This window comes from Phyllostomus discolor, chromosome 3 (genome assembly GCF_004126475.2).
Source record: "Phyllostomus discolor isolate MPI-MPIP mPhyDis1 chromosome 3, mPhyDis1.pri.v3, whole genome shotgun sequence".
Classification (NCBI taxonomy): domain Eukaryota; kingdom Metazoa; phylum Chordata; class Mammalia; order Chiroptera; family Phyllostomidae; genus Phyllostomus; species Phyllostomus discolor.
In genome coordinates this window covers 61,616,886-61,637,211 of record NC_040905.2, presented here as the reverse complement: position 1 = coordinate 61,637,211, position 20,326 = coordinate 61,616,886, and the positions used below count along the sequence as shown (strand labels likewise).

Sequence of the window (20,326 nt, the reverse complement as noted above, 5' to 3'; positions counted from 1 at the left end):
TGGGAAATAAGGATAGAAAACAGGCAAGGGAAGAAGAAGGTACTCAGTTATACATTGCTGCATAACATGCTACCCCAATGCTTAGTGACTTAAGACAGCACCCACCATTTATTTTGTTCATCAGCATGAAATTTTGGCAGGGCTTGGCAAGGGCAAGTTGTCTCTGCTCCATGCCACAGCATTCAATTGGGTGTAGAGGATCCACTATCAAGGCCCATCAGACACCCAGAAAGTTAGTGCTGGCCTTTGGCCAGAAGTTCAGCTGGGGCTATTAGCCTAGCTTTTTCTCCATGTTGGGTTTCCTTGTAGTATGGGAACTGCATGTTAAGAGCAAACCCTCAAGAAAACCAGATGGACACTACCAGCTTTCATGACCAAATTTCGGAAGTCATACAGCATCACTTCTGCTATAGGCACAAGTGATCCTGTCCTTATTATGGGGAAGGAACCTCCTATCACTTCTTGTTGGGAGGAGTGTCAAAGTCACATAGTGAGAGAACATGTGGAATGGGAGAGATTTATTTTGTCTGGCTTTCTTTGGGAGATGCATTTTTTTTTTATAATCTACCACACAGCTGTAACTCACATCATCTCCCAGGCAAAATATACTCATCTCCAAGACCCTCAAATCTAAATACCTGCTTGAATTCTAGTATTTTATCATCTAAGGTCCAGGTGAAGATTAGGCTCTTTAATGCAGTTCTTTGGGTACAGCTCCTAAATTGAGGAATTGTGAAGTAAGAAGAAAAGTCATCTGTCCCTCCCAACTCCCACAACAGACTTTTTTTGTCCCAGCTTTGTGAAAGGTATAACTGAAAAATAGAAATTATATATGTGCTATATAATATGCTATTTTGATATTTGTATACACTGTGAAGTGATTACCCCAATGAAAATAATTAACACATCCATCAGCTCCCATAGTTACCATTTTTCGTATGTGATGACAGCATTTAAGATTTAAAATCTTAGCAGCCCTGACTAGGTTGCTCAATTAGTTGGAGCTCATCCCAGACACAAAGAAGTTATAGGTTTGATTTCTGATAAGGGCGCATACCTACGCTGCAGTTTGAACCCCAGTTGGAGCACATATGGGACACATCTGATCAATGATTCTCCCTCGCACTGCCATTTCCTCTCTCTAAACATATCCCCAGGTGGGGATTAAGAATTAAAATAAAATAAAAACATATAAAATAAAATCTTAGCAAATTCTAAGTTTACAATGTCATATTATTAACTATGGTCACCATATTGCACATTAGATCTCCAGGCCTTATTTACAAGGTCTGTCTAGAAGGCATCAAGCCATATAGTATGAAAAATAGAGACATTTATTGAAGAAGATACAAGATACAGGAAACATTGTACATATGACAATGACGCCTCAGTTCCCCTCAATGTAGGCACCTTGAGACCTCACCCAGTTCTCCCAATCACCATCAGCTGCCCCATTGTATTTTCCTGAATCTCATCAATGGTCTGAAATCTCTTCTCTTTCAAAAGTGATTTTAGTTTTGGGAAAAGACAGAAGTTGCAGGGCACCGAATCTGGGCTATAGGGGCACTGAATCACGTGGGTGGTTTGATGTTTCGCCAAAAAACTCTGCATGAGACATGATACATGAGAAGGTGCATTCTTGTGATGAAGCTGCCAATCTCCAGTTGCCCATAACTGTGGCCTTCTGAATCAGCCGAATAGTTTCCATGGAGGAATGTTCAAGTGTAACACAAAATTTGATGCAGAATCATTGCTCTGCTCACTCAGTCATTTTGAATGCAATAGCCACACAGTACACATGTTCACTCAGTAGCATCTACTGCCCCCACTGACTAATACAGTGAAGTTGTCATTGTTCATGCATGTACATTCCAGTCTACTCTCCTTAGCTGCCAGATTGCATCAATGTTGCAATTTTGTTACATTAACAATGGCTGTACTTTGTCCAGACAGACCTCATATACTGCATAACTGAAATTGTACAATTTGACCAACATCTCCCTATTTCCCCAGCCCTCCATGACACCTGTCTTTCAGTGGCAGGGCAGGCATAGGAAAACTGCTATAGATTCACCCATTTTAAAGGATTGGGCAAGCAGGAGACACACAGCAATCACTGGCCCATAGCAATCATGAAGTCTAGCTGCCAGTTTTCTCATTAGGGTGTAGTGCTACTGCTGGGAATTATCACTTTCAGCTCTTGGTTCCCCCCTCTAGGTACTTGGTTCTGCCCTCTGAATCAGTTCTTACATTTCATTTAAAAAATTCCATTGTGTAAATGTCCCATAGTTGTTTTACCAACTCATCTACTGATGGACACTTGGACTGCTTCTATATCTTGGCAACTGTAAATAATGTTGCAATGAACATAGCAGTACTTATGTTCTTAGGAACTAATGTTTTGTGCTAGCTAGGTCAAAAAGCAGATCCATTTTTAATTGTTTGAGGTATCTCCACACTGCTTTCCACAGTGGCTGTACCAATCTGTATTCACACCAACAGTGCAAAAATGTTCCCCTTTCTCCACATTCCTTTCCAGAACTTGTTGTTTGTTGACTTACTGATGATAGCCATTCTGACAGGTGGGAGGTGATATCTCAATGTGGTTTTAATTTTCTTTTTTCTGATAATTAGTGACATTGAACATCTTTTCTTGTCTGTTGGCCATCTGTATGTTGTCTTTGGAGAAGTGTCTATTCAAGTAATTTGCCTGTTTTTAAATTGGGTTGTTTTTGGTTTTTTTTGGTGTTGCGTTTTGTAAGTTCTTTATAAATTTTGGATATTGACCTCTTATCAGAGGTATCAGCAAATATGTTCTCACATTCTGTGGGCTGTCTTTTTATTTTGTTGATGTTTTCCTTTGCTGTGCAAACACTTGTTAGTTTGATATAGTCTCATTTGTTTATTTTTTCTTTTGTTTCCCTTGCCTGGGGAGATATATCAGATAAAATATTGCTATAAGCAGTGTTCAGCAGTATCTTTTGCTACCTATGTTTTCTTCTAGGATATTTATACACAATGGAATACTACTTGACCATAAAAAAGAAGAAAGTGTTATCTGTACAGATGGACCTGGAGAAGATTATGCTGAGTGAAATAAGCCAGTCAGAGAAAGACAAACACCATATGATTTCACTCATGTGTGGAATCTAATGGATAAACTGAGCTAACAAGCAAAATGGAGACAGACTCATATAGATGGAGAGCAGGATAACAGCTAAGGGGTAAAGGGAGGGATTGAGCAAAAAGGAGAAAAGATTCATGGACATGGACAACTGTGGGTGATGGTAGTGGGGAGTGGGTAAAAGGGGACTAAATGGTGGTGGAAAAATACAACAAAAATTTTTATATAAGAGTATATAAAAAAGGCCCTGACCAGGTGGCTCAGTTGGTTGGAGTATCACCCCATACATCAAAATGTCGTGGGTCCAATCCAGGCAGATAGGGGTGGCAACTGATCGATATTTCTCTCTCACATGGATGTTCCTCTCTCTCAAAAGCTGCATTTGCAACTAAATAGCCTTCTTGGCCTGTTTGCTATCCTTAGATTGTCAATAGTGTCCAAGTCTTTTCCTTTTGTACTCTTCCTATTTCTTTTAGTACAAACGGGTGGTTCCTATTCCAGGACAATTCTCTTTAATACTTCGTGGGCTATGTTGGGGATTCTATGAAGTGTAAGGACTAGGAGGAAGTATTACTAGGGGAGTAAGCTATGTTTTGATGACCAGACTATGTAAAATGTGTTCAGCAAAATGGCTGGACTGTTCTGGAGAACAGGGGCTGAGAGAAAGGAGGATCGTCGGTGTGGTCCTTCTTTGCTCTGTGCCACCTTACATGCTGGTAGTAGCACCTTCTGTCTCCCAAGGTGGACGGTTCCTGAAAGAATTTATGGATGAAGTCAAAAAGCAGAGATGGTAGGGGAACAAAACAGATTCAGGTCCTAAAAAGACTTTCTGAATTCAGGATGGAGCTACCTTTTTAGACCCTGGATGAAAGGGTCTAAATTGAATTAAGTGGTATAGGAACCAAGGAAGGCCTTTCTTTCTATCTAAGTAGGAATGTTTTCTTCACATTTACAATATGAGTCAGATGTAATTTTCACTAAATCAATTCCAAAGTATTATTCTCAATAAATGTTGGCAATTTATGGATCTGAAAGTTCCATTTAAAGTTTAACAGAAAGTTTGGCTTAAAATGGGAGGTAGCCACATTGATTTTTTATGTTCAATGTACTTTTATTCTGAAATTATATTTTCTCAGTTCTAAGACAAATTGGCTCTTAAATTAAACTTTGGAATGTTTGTTTCATCTTAGATTTCTCAAAAGTTTCCAGTCTTTATCTCCCAGGATTTACAAATGCAGAAATAAAAAGTATTTCTTCCATTTCCTCTGTAGTAGTGAAGAAAAAAAAATAGACTTAAATTTGTCACCCTCCTTGGATATATCTCCAAAGAATGATTGTATACAGGGCTGTAGTGTTTTATGGTTATTACTTGCTCTGTATTTCTCAAATATATAAGAACTGTAGTTTCTCTAATTGATATATAATAAAGAGAAATGATTTGACATAAGAGATTTCTTTCCCTTGTGGGTCTATTCATCCTCCTGAAAAACTGTACCTGCAATAGTACTGAAGTTGAAACTGGAAAATCAGGAGCATCATCAATCCTTCTCCAGGACCACTGTGAGAACAGCACAGAGACTGAGAGCAGGGGTCCTGGAGCCAGACTACTGGGCTGTGAATCCCAGCCGTGTTGCTTGCTAGCGGCATCATCCGAGGCAAGTTCATTCACTTCTCTTTGCCTCAGTTTCCTTATTAGAAAAAGGCATATTTTCATGTCCATTTCATATTATAAGGAAGACATTACCTAATGTTTGTAAAGTATTTAGAACAGTGTCTGACATATAACAATTTATGTTGGGTTGTTTGTTTGTTTTTTAAGTGAAATAAAGTATACAAAAAACAGTGTAGTGTTTGATGGTACATGTGCTTATCCCAACTCTACTACTTGTTAGCTGTGTAAAAGAGGTCAGGTTAATCTCCTTAAGCCTGTTTCCCTCTTTTAAAAATAGAATGATTGCCCAAAGTAGGAGCTGCTTTATCGAGTTTCTGAAGTATTACATGGGATGGGATGGTATGGTCTATAGTAAGTATATAGCACAGTGCCTGTTTTCTAGGGCCAATGGTTACAAGTATATATTTTAATTTTTGTGAGCTTTCTGTGCCTGTTCATTGGGCTTTATCTTTAATTCTTTTTTGAATCTTCACCTGAAGATATGTTTTTATTGATTTGAGAGAGAAAGAGAGAGAGACATCGATATAAGAGAGAAACGTTGATCGGTTGCCTCTTGTACAAGCCCCAGCCAGGGATTGAACCTACAACCTAGGTATGTGCCCTGACTGGGGATTGAACTTGCAACCCCTTGGTGTACGAGATGATGCTCCAACCAACTGAGCAAACCAGCCAGGACTATGTTTAATTCTTCACTTCGTACTTCTAGGTCATTTTTGGACTTTCATAGAACCAGGCAGGGATCCTTGGGAAGAGATGGCCATGGGGGCAGAGTGAGGGTAAGTGAGGCTATAAGAGAAATTACTTGAGCTCCCAAGAGGCCTTGCAGGGAAGACTTGAGTTAGGGAATTTGCCACTATCCATGGTTTGGCCCACAGCCATGTGGGCCCAGAAACCTTTCTTGTCAGCAGTTTCAGAGCCCATCTGTCCCCAAGAGCTGGACTCAGATTAACAAAGCTTATAGGACTAATGCATGGGATCAGAATGCCAATGTTTCCAGTTACAACAGGAAGTGAAACTGCCGGGGCCTGGCAGCTAGTGTCCCCACCCAGCCCATTTTGTGCCTATGAGCAGGCAACATCTCTAACCAGGCTGTCAGTTTATTAATTTATAATGACACATCGCTGCTGAGTTGCTCCTCAGGTCCCTCAGTCCCTCCAGTTTCCAGCAAGTTCTCCTTGAAAGCATTTAAATGAGATACCAAATTTTAATCAGAAAGCAGCTTAGTGAGTGTGGAATCAGAAAAACAGTTTGTTCTTAGAGCCACATGTTTAATGAAATTAGACGCAGATGTACAATTAAAAGGGACATGCCACCAGCCCAGAGCACTAGCTCCCAGCGTTTTAATGGTCACTTCCTAGACTTGCTTTGGAGAGTGTTTTGAACCTATTTCCTTGTCTGGACTATGTCTTTCTATCAGATTATTTCCATGCCAGAGGTTGTGTTCATTCAGCCTAAGAGTCCAAAACTGCCTGTCCACAGGGTACATTTGGCCTTCAAAAGCTTTTTATTTTTTAATCTTTTACACAGTAGAGAGATTAAGATTTAAATATTAGGAGTATTTATATAATAACCCAGATTTCTAGCCTCTCTTGAAAAATCCAGAGATCTGGCCTTCTGGGGCCCTTCCCATATTAGGGCAGTACCCTGCAGCTGAGCAGAGGCTGTCCCCTTTAGATGAGGCCTGAGGCCTGCCCGTCATTCAACTCGCTTGTGGTCCCCACCAGATCCCAGACTTTGATCTGCATTACCTCCCGGTAATGTGCATGTCTGAAGGCTTTTGAGTTTCCATCATTCTGACAATTGAAGCTGCTTTCATTTATCTGTATGCTCTGACCTACTATATTTTTATTTCAAAGTTTAATTCTTAGATAGTCTTATTTTCTCATTTCCAAGTTCATTTCATTGTCACCCCAAGTACTGACAAAGCACATTTAACTTGCATGTCACAGAGGGCTGCAGTGATAGGAAGACTACACTGTAAAGCTCACAGCCTTAAGGAAACTGGATACCCTTAATCTTTCCTCAGGGAATGTGTGCTGCTGCAGGCCTCCCTCCTCTGCTTCTGGCCTGAGTCGTTCTTCTTCCTCAGTGAAGAATATTAAGTCCTCCCTTGTTCTACATTTTTTAAAGTGATAGATATTGCCTACACCGAGAGAAATATAATGTGAGCATCATATTTACCAAAAAGATGAATGTGGTTGCTTCGTTTACAAATGTTTTACCATGGAACTTCTTCAAGGAATAAGAGCTTATTTTTAACCTCAGGGTTAGAAAGAATAATCTGATACAGGAAGGTATGTCATTTGTTATGATTCCTAAGAACAGCTGGCTTTTCCTTTAAAATTTTGTCTCTTGTAAATACAGACAATGTCATTGTGTAATTGAATCACTAATTGTAAACATGAATGTTTCCCAAGGAAGCATTTTTTTTTCAAATGAATAATCAGCCAGTCCCTTAATTCTCCTTTTTAAAGATTTTTATTTATTTATTTTTAGGAAGATCAGAATCGTAGAGATTTTTTGCTTGTTGAATTAGGTTGAATTAGTCTAATTAGGTTGAGATGTAGTTTGGCAATGTTAGTAAAGACGAAGCTGTGCATATCCTATGACCTTATAATTTCATTCCTAATTTAATTCTTTTTTTTTTGAGATTTTTATTTATTTATTTTTAGAGAGAGGGGGAGGGAGGAAAAGAGGGAGAAAAACATTAATGTGTGGTTACCTCTCACATGCCCCCTATGGGGGACCTGGCCCACAACCCAGGCCTGTGCCCTGACTAGGAATTGAACCTGTGACCATTTGGTTCATCGGGCTGCACTCAATCCACTGAGCCACACCAGCCAAGGCCCCTTAATTCAGTAAATTAGGATTAATTTATGAGTGATCTATTTGGGAAAAGAGATCTGCTTGAGAAAATAAAAATGTCAGTTGTAGTTCTTACTATATCTCACAGGTCCATACTACCTCAAATTTGGCCATTTTATATTTTGAATGATCTTTGGGGTGCAAGAGAATAATTATATTTTCTTTTCTCTCTGCTCCCATATAACACCTTGTATATATCTCATGACAACATTTACTCCATCCTATTAAACTACTGTTAAATACTGAATTAGCATACTCTGGCACACAGTCACTTCTCCATTTCGTCATCATCCTCCTTTGCTTACAAGTTTTTTTTCACTCAATTAGACTGTATATTTTCTGATTATATGCACCAGTTCATGTTTATAGTTCATGTTTATACCCTTCAACATAGTGCAGGGCATAGCGCAGGTGCTCAGCATATGATGAACTGAACTTTTTATTGGAAATAGGAACTCTCTTAGTTCCCCTTTAGATATGCAGTCTGACATTAATGTTGAGAGTGTGTCAGGAATAATGACTGAGGGCCACTCAATTTTCACCATATTTTTGACTCAAAAAATATAGGTACTTTATTTTGCCATGTATAATGCACAGCCACAGTTTTTTGTACATTATACACAGGCTTGTTGTACCCATTACAATACCCGTGGTATGCTATCATTATAATTATGTATAATGCTCATCCTTATTTTACCCTAAAAAATTAGGCAAATAAGTGCACATTATAATAGCAAAATATATAAATAACTAAAAAGTGAAATTTTATTAAAAAATAAATTTTAAGATAATAAACAATAAAATACGCGATGATAAAACAGACACACCAAAGGGTGATATCTATAACTTATAACTGACAAAAGAGTAAAACTATAATATACATAGTCCTACCCAAAATAGAGGAAGGACAAACAACCCAATAGGAAAAAGGCCAATAATAATAAGATGTCAACTTCAGTAGTCATCAGGGAAACCAAATTAAAACCTTAAGATCCTATACCAATCATAAATAAGTGGCAAAAATGTTAAAGTCTGGAAGATCAGAACTGTGGAGAATTTTTGCTCATTGAACTGTTAGTCTAATTAGGTTGAGATATAGTTTGGCAATATTAGTAAAGATGAAGCTGTGCATATCCTATGACCTTATAATTTCATTCCTAGGTATATATTTTTTAAAGAAATTCTTGGACATTTATAATAAATAGAGTAGTTTAGCAATAACAATAAATTAGAGACAGCCTGAATATCCACTAACAGGAGAATGGATGAATGGATTAGAATGCTATATAGCAGTTAAAAAAGAACAAAATTATATAGAACTGCTTGTAAATCCCAAGAAGATAATGTGAAGCAAAAATTAATTAATCAAAGGATCTATATACTATGATTGTATTTTATAAAACTTAAAACATGCATCAACATGTTAGGGATACAGAGATATTTAACACAAATATAAAAAGATGTATGGAATGATGAAAGATAGCCCTCTAGCATGTTTACCTTTGGAGAGAAGGGGAAGAGATGCAATAGGTAGGGGAATCTGGGGGCTTTAATTGTATCTGTAATATTTTATTTCTTCCAGAAAATCTGAAGCATATTTGGTATAAAGTTAACATTTTAAGTGGAGGCAAGCAGGATGAAAGGAGGAAGTCAACACACTGGAAGTTTCAGATAGGAGCTGTAGGACACTGGGATAAGTGGGCTTTGAGAATAAAATAGAGCAGCACTCACTGCTTGACAAGCTCATCAGTTTGCCAGCACTGTATCAATTCAAATTCTGGTATCAGAAGGACCCCAACTCCTGCCTCAGCCTTCAAGCATCTTTAGCTGTGTAATTTTCAAAGAAGGAATACTGTAGAAATCAAAGGGAATGCAAAAGCATGACATTGTATGCACATATCTAAGATAACATGAAGATTTTGGAGGACTAGAGTAAGCCAAAAAAGCAGTAAAGGGTTTAGGTTTTATGTTAATTAGGAAAGTAATTGTGCCCAATTCAGAGATGAGAAGTTTTTCAATGAATTGATAATAAGCAAATTTATTTACTTTGATTCAAGGCTAACAATTAACATAAGGCATATTGTTATAAACATTTGGCTGTTATGTTGACAGTTGAGTAAATCCAAGCTGTACTTTATTGAAATCAATAAAAGAGATTTCAAGGGGTCAAGATAAAAAACAAATATGAAGATGTTGGCCAATGTTAGAAGGCTCATCGGAGATCTTAATGTAGCTTGCTCTCTGTTCCTGACTCCCTCTCTCCTTAGTCTCTGTCTCGGCATGTGTCTAGCCAGACAGCAAACAGCAAATGCATAAATTTGGGCTGGTAAAGAATGGAGACAGTGGGGGAGAGAAGAGTACTCTGCTTTCTGTTAGGTTGTTTTTTCATAAAAAATAAAGAATAGTAGCCCAGTTAGAATGACAATAATGTAGTTCAATATAGAGATATAAAATAGCAAATAATTATTTTTAAAGTAACATATTCTTTTCAAATTACCTAGATAATATATAAATTATTTTTAATTTTATCAGATTTATGCAGTTGGTAATAAGCTGAGCAAAATTGGTCTCCCATCACTTTCTTATTTCAAATCTCTTCCCCACATGTAACCACTTGTCCACAATTGGTGTGCAGCCATCCAAGCACTTTTCCATGAATTTGCATGTAAAATTTATGTACCCATAACTACTGGGATAATGTGTTTTTTGTAACATGTTATTTCCATTTAAACAGGTCAGGTTTTTTTTTAAAGGAGCTTTGCTTGTCAGTATGCCAAGATACCCTGGTACTTTCTAATAGCTACACAATATTCCTTTGTATGGTTAATCCATTTTTTATTTAACTCTTCCATTGTTCATGGCCTATTTCAAAGTTTTCAGTTTTTCACTATTAAATAAAATTCTATAGTAAACAGTCTACTACATCCATCATCATTGCCGAGGACAGATGTGAACTGATGCATGGCCAGACCTAGGAACTACAGTTGTGTGGTTTGTTATCTGCCTTCACATCTTTGACTGTTTTTCTCGGGGATGGCCTCTTTTTCAGACAGCCTTACTTCATAGATAGCAGATATGTCAACCAGCAGTTCCAGACTTATGTTCTACAAACTGAACAACCTCTTTCCCAGAATCAGCGAAAGTGGAGGGGTTGGCTTTCACTGAATTAGCTTGGGTCACATGCCCATTCTTGACCCTGTTACTGTAGCTCTGTGGCTAGTATACACTGATTGATCGTGGATCACATGCCTGCTTCTGGGGCCAACTCATCATGGCTAAAAACATGTGGACCGAGGAGGAAAGAGTGGGTGACTTGCCAGATAAAAATGAGGATGATGATACCAAAAGGAGGAGACATATGCTGGTCAGACCGATATATCAATGTTCCCGATAAATGTCTTATAGGTATTCAGATTTATAAGGACCAAATCATTCTTATAAGTACCTTTTCAAATCTTTGCTAGAATAATAATGTTTATGTATAATATTGTGTATGAAAATAAAGCATGTTACAGGTTGAAGATCATTAACATTATAAAAAAGAGAATTTTTCAATGCACAAAAGTATTATCCAATATATTTGTTAAAAAATCAGATATATGATAGATCATTTAGCAAACTATAGCACAAGTTGTATATTTTATTTATTCATTTATAAAGTAATGTTCATTATATTCTGCTATGTGTGAGTTACCATGCCAGAGGCTGGGGCCCAAATATTGACTATACCAAGGTCTCTGCCCTCAGCTTTCCTACATTATTGTTAGGGGCCACATATTATAAAGAAGTAAACAAATGCATAAAGGAGAAAGTTCGGGCTGTGATGCACTATAATGGAAATTAAAAGGATCATGAGGTAGAAAGTAATTGGGCAAGGTCATTTCAGGTAAGATGGTAAGGAGAAACCTATCTGAAACTGCAGCCTGAGGATTAAGAGTGAACCTCAGACTCCAGACTTCTGCTCTCTAATGTGGTAGCTGCAAGCCATGTGTGGCTATTGAGCAGTCAAATGTAGCCAGTTCCAATTAAAATGTACTATAAATGTAAAATACATATCAGATCTCTAAGACTAGTACAAAAATTGTAAAATATTTAATTTTATATTGATTAAATATTGAAATTGTAATATTTTAGATATACTGAGGTAGACATTAAAATTAATTTTACATTTCCTTTTTCTTTTTAAAAAAATTGATTATGCTATCACAGTTGTCCCAATTTTTCCCTTTTTGCCTCCTCCATACAGCACACCCCAAATACCTCCAGTGATCACCCCTTCTTTGTTCATATACGGGGGTCATGCAGTTAAGTTCTTTAGCAGCTCCATTTCCTATACTTGCTCTAATGTGACCATTAAAATGTTTAAATTACATATGTAGTTACCTTATATTGAATAGTCCTTGTTTAGATAATTTTCGTCTACTTGGTATTATTGACATATGTGTTTTTTTTAATCTTTTTATCCTTGATGATGTTGCTGGCAATTGAATTTATGTAGTAGATTTTTCTCCAAGGGTATAAGTCTATCGCATTTATTGACGGAGGTATCCATACATTATGATTTAACATGCAACCAAGCTTCATACGGCTTAAGAGGGGAGAGAAAGCACAGAAAATTGCTACATTTCCTAGAGGAGTTGTGGCATCAGTTATGTTTCTTCAGAAATGCTCACAACCCAGATGAAGAGCTCAGAGTTAGAGAGGTAGGCAGAGTGAGTATCACAAGGTAATGACAGCACAGGATGAGATTTCTGTGGGAATCAGCAACAGCAGACCATGAAAATGTGCTTCCAATTCTCTACTTAGTGAAGGAGATGCTACTGTGTTGTATGGAATTGTTACCTCTTGCAAGTTAAAATAGAGTTTTACTCTACACATTGTTTTTGCGCTGATGGGAATGTTAGTGACTTTAGGGTGCCTCTTTTCTTTTTATATCTCTGTCAAGATGCCAATAAGTTCACATACATTTAGTAACATTAAATTAATTCACTGCAGAGCGCAAGCAGAAGCATTTTTCTTTGTGCCCTGTTATTATTCTCCTTTCTGTTTGTGGCTTGTGCCACAGGGAAGAGGTTAATTACTAAAAAGGTATGTTTTACAGGTGAACAGTTTAAGTGTTAGTTTGTAAACACTTAAGGACCCCCAGTGTGATGTTTGTTATATAATCTAACAGTTTTGCAAAGGGAAACTCTACCCCTACTGGTCTGAAAGAGAGTTGAGTCATATCCTGTGAATGTGAAGCAATGGTATTTAAACATCACGGGTTCCTTTTAATTTCATTCTAAGTCACTGCATTTCAGAGCAGCAAGTGCTCTCTGCAAAGAAGCTGTTACTAGTCCTGGGAGGCAGACAGCGTCCCTTGCTGGGATTCAGTAAGGAAAGCCTTAGTGTGCAGCTCTCTCACTGGAGTGAAAGATGTTTTGTTTCTTTCTAATCAACTATGCTAGATAGCTGCAAGCTGAGAAGTGCCTGCAATTTGCCACTTATTTATAATAAGGTAAGTTTTATATTTTGGTTTACTCATTGTATTGTGGCAGCCTTGAATTAACCTGGCAGTTTTAGAACATGATTATGGCTCAGAAAATGCCTTCTCACAGGATATTGAAGGTGGCATTGGAGATTCTAATTTCAAACTTATAGTATAATCCATTATAAGATATTTAATTTAATAGATAGCTATTGCTTTTACAATTTTTTGTGAAAAACATGTGCCTGAGATATAGAACCATTGTAGTAGTTTCATATATATATTATACATATAATATATATAAAATTCTCAAATATATATACATGTATATGTATATATTTGAGGATTAAGCAGTGCCAGGCCAGATCCTTTTTATTTATCTTTTTATTCTCTATGATCTCATGATCTTGCTTAAAAGGTGAAACATGCAAAAAAAATTCACATGATTATGCTTGGATTTTATTCTAAAGAATCATAGCTCTACAGCTACATACCTCCATTGAAATAAAAAGTAGTCTTAGTAATCATTAGAAAGCTTGACGTTGAAAAGTAGTGAAAGTCTGTCAACCTTCACATTTGGCTTTCTATTTAAGTGAAAGGCCCCATAGTTATAAACTTCTGATTGATCTGTTTATTCTAAAATGTGTATGACTTTATCAAAAGACCCTCTTCCTTGGTGGCTGTCAGAGACACTCATATATAAATTGTCAGGATACAGAAATCTGTAGACGGAGAAGTGAATGAGAGGTTTTCAAAAATTCCTTAAGCTTGCTGCCAAGAGGTTGATGTGAAAGACAGGAATGTTGTTTTGTTTTGTTTTTAATTGATTAAGGAAATAACATCTAGTTAGAGCTGAAGATGGTGTTTGGTGTCACGTAATTTTGAATGTTTACATTTAAGGCCTTTGAATTCTTTTGAAGTAGAAAAGGTTAATTTGATTGTGAGAGCTCCAGCCGTAAATTTGAAAGATATTAATGAATTGAGGAGTTTTGTATGCTTAATGGCAGTTGGCTTTAGCATACTTTCTCTTTTTTTTAGTTGCCTCACTATCATGCTTAGAGACTGCTTCATTTCTGCTCAAAATTATACCCATTACAAAACTGCTAGATTCAGACACAGTATGGAAATTACTTTTTATTAGATACATATTCAATAACCCATGTTTTTGCAAAGGTGAAAGGGTAAATGAACTGATGGAAACCATCTAGTTTTCCTCTTTTTTGCAGGGAAAGTTAAAACTAGTTCAACTTCTAAACGTATTTGAAGATAGTATTCCAAATTGGAACAGAAAAACTTTAAAGGAAATGATTTAGTACTGTGAGAACCCTTGGGACGTTGCCTGGTGAAAAGTCACAGAGCCCAAAAGATTAGGATATCAGATGTTATAAGTAGAACATCCTGATGCTAGAGATATATCAACCTCCACTTTTCTGCTAGGACAGGGAGGAAGCTATTCTGGCGAGTTAAGGATCCTGCTTGAGAATTTTTTCTTATGTTACTTGTGAACAAATGCCAATAAAAAGAACACAATGTAATATATCTACATCATGACAAAAACAAGTCTTATTGCACTTTGCATTGTTTCAGATTAATTATGGGTTATACAAACTGTTGTTATGAACGACAACTTAGACTAATAAAATGTTGTAAAATCAAGTTTTTATAATATGTTCTTTCAAATATGCACTTAGTTATTTATGACATTGTACGGCAACTGGTAATAAAAAACTATGGAGGCATCTTGTTTCTCCTCCCTCATTTCTGTTTCCTGCTGCCTTTGGCTGTTTTCATGCCTCTTTGCAAGAAGGTAGTGATGGGCAGAAGGGGCATATGGGTAATGGGCAGGGAAAGAGAAGGGAAGTGGTGAGCAAACACAAATATTGTAGTGTTGCAGTTCTTGCCTTTCCTAATGGTTTTGATGAGAAAAGAAGTCAGAAAGAGGTTAGATATAATGGCAAAAATTAGTCTTTTAGATAACCTGTGATTAAGAATAATTGGGTGCTTGGGTGGGATAACCTTACCTACCTTACAGGGTTATTGCAAAGATGAAATAATACCACAATTTTTATTGTGCTTTATCAACCATAAATTGTTTGACATATTTCTGGAATTGCTTTCTGTCTCCCTGAAGTAAGGCAGCTGACAACACATCAAAGATACTCAGAATTCCACTCTGGATTCAGAATATTTCTTTTTAGTAATGAGGGCCTTTTTTTCCCCCTCTGAAAACTATTTTCCCTGATAATTTCCAACTCATAGAGACATATTTTACAAAGATAAGCTCCAAAAATGAAAACCCAATTTTACCTAAGTCCCAGTGCTCTCTTAAAATTTGCAGTCGCTCAGGGAAACTCATCTTCATGCAAACGATATTTATCAAGTGGCAATTAAATTTTATTTTCAACCTAAAATTGACATGATTGTCCTCCATTAGGGACTGCATTGGCAGAAGCACATGGCATGGTATTTTCTCTTGCTTTTTAAATATTTTTCTTTTAAATAAGACTTTAAATGATTCATGATAAGGAACCACTGAGTAGGAGGAAATTTTTTAAGGGAGTATTTGTTCTGACTCCTAAAAATGAAATCTTTCTGGATGGTGCTTTAGACCCTACTGTCTCCAGTGAATCCTGCTGGATAACAAAGCAGAACACTTGCTAGGAAAAAATTAAGTAGTGATAACACCCCTACCCACCTCTGAAAATCAGTTATGCAGATCAATTGAGAGAGCTGGAGAGAAAGTGTTTTTGAACTCTACAGAGTTTACAAATATCACTATCACAAAGTAAGATATACAAAATTATGTATTTGCAAGGGAACTTAGATGTCATATATTTTCTCATTTCACAAATAAGGGAACTAAGGCCTAGAAGGGTTAAAAAAGGAGCCTGCTCTGGCTGGTGTGGCTCAGTTGGTTGAAGCATTGTCCTGTAAACCAAAAGGTCATGGGTTTGATTCCCAGTCAGGGTACATGGTTGGGTTGTAGGTTTGGTTCCCAGTGGGGATGCATAAGAGAGGTGCCCAGTCGATGTTTCTCTCTCACATCAATGTTTCTTTCTCTCTCTCTCTCCCTCTCTTTCCCTGCCTCTGAAATCAATAAGCATGTCTTTGGGTGAGAATTAAAAAAAGAAAAAGAAAGAAAGGTGCTTAGTTTCACTCAGGCAGTCTGAGTCAAGACCTAAATCTGGGCCTTTCTATCTGCCCACTTAGCTAGAAGTTGATCAGAAGACTAGCTGTTTTTTCAGTCCTATTGCTAAGGGTTTTAAAATACACATATACACATGTTATGTATATATACATATATGTATATGTGTATGTGCACAGATAGGTATACATACATGTGTGTATATATTGATGAATATCCTTATAGGAAGCTATATCCTTGAAGAATATTTCATAGAAGACATATATATGTCCACATCTACATATTTTATGGGCTGAGGATTCTTTTTAGGATCTAGTTTAATGGAGCATGGATTGGTGGAATGATAATCAAACTCTAACATCTGACTTGTAATCTTGTAGCTCTTGCCACAGTAGAAGCCTCCAAGACCTTACTCTTGGGAATTGAATTATAAAAGTCAGTTTTTTAGTTTTTAAAATTGCAGGTAGTATGGTGGATTGTTTTGATATGTTTGTTGAAAGTAGCAAAAAGGGATTTCTCCAAGAGCTTGTCCTTAAGAAGAGATTAGACAGTTCCATTTTTAGTTTTCTGAGGAAATTCCATACTATTTTCCACAGTGGCTGCACCAGTCTGCTTTCTCACCAACAGTGCACTAGGGTTCCCTTTTCCCCATATCCTCTCCAACACGTGTTTGTCGATCTGTTTATGATGGCCATTCTGACAGGTGTGAGGTGGTATCTCATTTTGATTTTAATTTGCATCTCTCTGATGGCTAGCGATGCCTCTGCGCCCTCTGTATGTTCTCCTTGGAGAAGCATCTGTTTAGAGTCTTTTGCCCATTTTTTAATTGGGTTGTTTGTCTTCCTGGAGTGGAGTCATGTGAGTTCTTTACATATTTTGCAGATCAAACCCTTGTCTGAGGTGTCATTGGTGAATATAGTTTCCCATATAGTTGGTTCTCTTTTCATTTTAATGCTGTTTTCTTTAGCCATGCAGAAGCTTTTTAATTCGATGAGGTCCTATTTGTTTATTTTTTCCTTTATGTCCTTTGCTCTAGGGGATATATCAGTGAAGATTTTGCTGCATAGAATGTCTGAGATTTTCCTGCCTATGTTCTCCTGAAGGACTTTTATGGTGTCATGACTTATATTTAAGTCTTTTATCCACCTGGATTTATTTTTGTGTATGGTATAAGTTGGTGATCAAGTTTCATTTTTTTTACATGTATCTGTCTACATCTCCCAACACCATTTGTTGAAGAGTCTATTTTTACTCCATTTCATAACCTTCTCCCTTTGTCCAATATTAATTGACCATTATACCCTAAGAACCCTGAAACACCAATCCAAAAAAACCATGCACCCCAATGTTCATAGCAGCACAATTTACAATAGCCAAGTGCTGGAAGCAACTTAAGTGCCTCATCAATAGATGAGTGGATCAAAAAACTATGGTACATTTACACAATGGAATACCATATAGCAGAGAGAGAGAAAGAGCTCCTACCCTTTATGACAGCATGGATAGAACTGGAGAGCATTATACTAAGTGAAATAAGCCAGGTGGTGAGGGACAAATGCCATACGATCTCACCTTTAACAGGAACTTAATCAACAAAAGAAAAAAGAAAGCAAACTATAACTAGACATTGAAATTAAGAACAATCTGACAGTAACCAGAGGGGAGGTGGGAGGGGATAATGGGAGGAAGAGTTTTCAGGAACAAGTATAAAGGACACATGGACAAAACCAAGGAGGGTGGAAGCAAGAGAGGGAGGTGGGTTTGGCTGGGGTGGGGGGAGGGTGGTGAGGGGTAAATGCAGACAACTGTAATTGAACAATAAACTAATTTTAAAAGATTAGCTAATGATCCACAGACAATGCTCGTCACTCTGCAAGTGCCTTACATCTTCCATCAGGATGTAATAACCATTACAATTGTCAAGCCCTGCCAGAGAGAGTGAATGTTATCATAAATGCAGAATAGCCACTTTGATTTTTTTTTAAAAGAAGAGATTAAGAAAATCTAAACAACCAATGGACTTTCAACCACTTTTGTTAAAATTTATCTGTCTATTTTATATTTGTGAGACACTACTCTTTCTAGGAACATTAAATGAGAAAAAGACAACTTTTCATTATTATAGAAGTTAATGACTTATATCCTACTATACTAATAAATGCAATAGATGCATAAGTCAATTTTTTTCTTTAAAACCTCTTATCTCTAAGATTAGAAGATAGGTTAATTAAAAGCTTTTGTTTTTGTATTGTTAGTATTACTAAGAGTTATTCCTTACTCCCAAGAATTGAATCCATGGTCACTATTTATTTTAATTAAAAGATAACTCATGAAAGGCATATGCTATTTTCATAGCCTGAGGACCAACTTGTATCTTCAATAAATAAGTGAATAAATAACATGATGAAATTCTATCATCATGCTAGCTTATGAACAAATCCTAGCTTTGTTTTGTAATAAAGTTTATGTTTATTTATTCAAAGAACTGTATGAATCTGCTATGTAACCATTAAGAGATAAAGAAAAACAAATGTGATAAATAGGTAAGGGTCTTAAAAACTTTGTTAAATATAGATGCAATGGGGTAGTGTGTGGTGAGGCACAGAATCCTGGGCTATGTGGTAGGAGGAATCATTGTTTTTTTGTAATATTGACCACTCCTGTGGTTTTGGAGGCGACAGTGAAGCTCTTGCCTTCTTTTGATTTTCTTTTTCTATCCACAAAGTTGAGAAAACACTTCAGTGCCAGACAATAGTCCCGCACATCGCATAGGTGCTTGGTAAATATTGAGCAGTGTGTCCTGTGAACATCAAGACAGGTGAAGCACTTTGAACTCCAAGTCTGTGGATGTACCATTGTTATAAGTGACAAGTTTTATGATGGGCATCCCTTTGGGTGAAGCCTAAGGAAGAAAACTTCAGAGATGGTTTGTTGGTTTTTAATTCCATCTTAATTTGGTAGAGGTACTCAAATTAGTCACTTGGTCTCCCTTGAGTCATTTTACTAGTGGAATAGGATTAATATTTATTCATGGCAATTTACAGCATACCCAGATATAACAAATCAAGTCCCAGATCATTCACTCTGCAAGTGTTTCTCTCGAAGAGGAAAATAATAATAATGGCTAACATTTCAGTGTGGTTACATAATAGCTTTTTATGAACTATGTTATTTATTTCTTAATACCACCTTCTGAGATTTGAGCACTATGATTATTATCATCCCCTTTTTACAGATGGACAAATTGAAGTAAAGAGAAATTAAGTGACTTATCCCTGACATTACACAAGTGACAGTAGACTGACCAGAATTGAAGCTAGGCAGACACAGTTTTTAACTATATTCTGTGCTGCCTCCCGTTAGCCCTACACATCCCAGTAATATGAAATGACTGCTGTAAAGTGCTACAGACAGAAAAAGAAATATTTAATGCTACTATATTTAATCATTTCTGATGACTTCAACATTCTTGTTCTTAGTGAAACCCAGACCTTTATGAATGAGAAATAAATTAATTTATTTGGAAATTCATGTAAGATGAGGCTAGTAATAATGCAAACTGTGTCTGGAATGAGCAGATATAACTGAGAGTTCTCCTAGCTGATCATAGTCTCTGGCAATGTGAAAAGATTATTTATTTATTTATTTTATTTGAGAGAGAGAGAAACAGCTTTCAATGTATATAGTGAATAGTCCAGGAAAGCTAGTGGAAATTTTTGTGTTTAGAGGAAGAGTGCACACTCCCTAAATAGGTCCTGCTGGAAGTCTACCTGGGTGGGGGAGCACCCTGAAGAATGGTAGCAGGAGTTTAGGTCCATTATATAACTAGGTTCAGTTTGATCTGCTTCCTCCAAAGACCCCACAGATTATGCTTCAAATTCTTGGGTAGTTTTCAAACCTCACATGTACTCAGGTCTTACAAACAAAAACCTGCTTTACAGTGTTCTGTACTGTTAGTGCTAGGACAGTGCCTAATACACAGTAGGCCATCAGTTTGTCTTCCTGGCAGCTTGGCTGGACAGGTGGGTGGGTGAATGGATGGATGGATGGATG

General features: G+C 36.9%; 1 protein-coding gene across 10 annotated transcripts in view; it reads left to right on the top strand.

Annotated features, from left to right (window-relative positions):
- MCTP1 (multiple C2 and transmembrane domain containing 1) overlaps positions 1–20,326 on the top strand; it is a 471,427-nt gene that overhangs the window by 140,122 nt on the left and 310,979 nt on the right. For 2 of the 10 annotated variants that reach the window (XM_028520099.2, XM_036020550.1), the window contains exon 1: positions 12,941–13,158. The exons of the other annotated variants lie outside the window; for them this stretch is intronic. In XM_028520099.2, coding sequence (XP_028375900.1) covers positions 13,102–13,158 — 57 coding nt within the window. In that variant the 5' untranslated portion in view covers positions 12,941–13,101. Of the gene's footprint in view, positions 1–12,940; positions 13,159–20,326 lie in introns of those variants that run through there. 10 annotated transcript variants of the gene reach the window in all.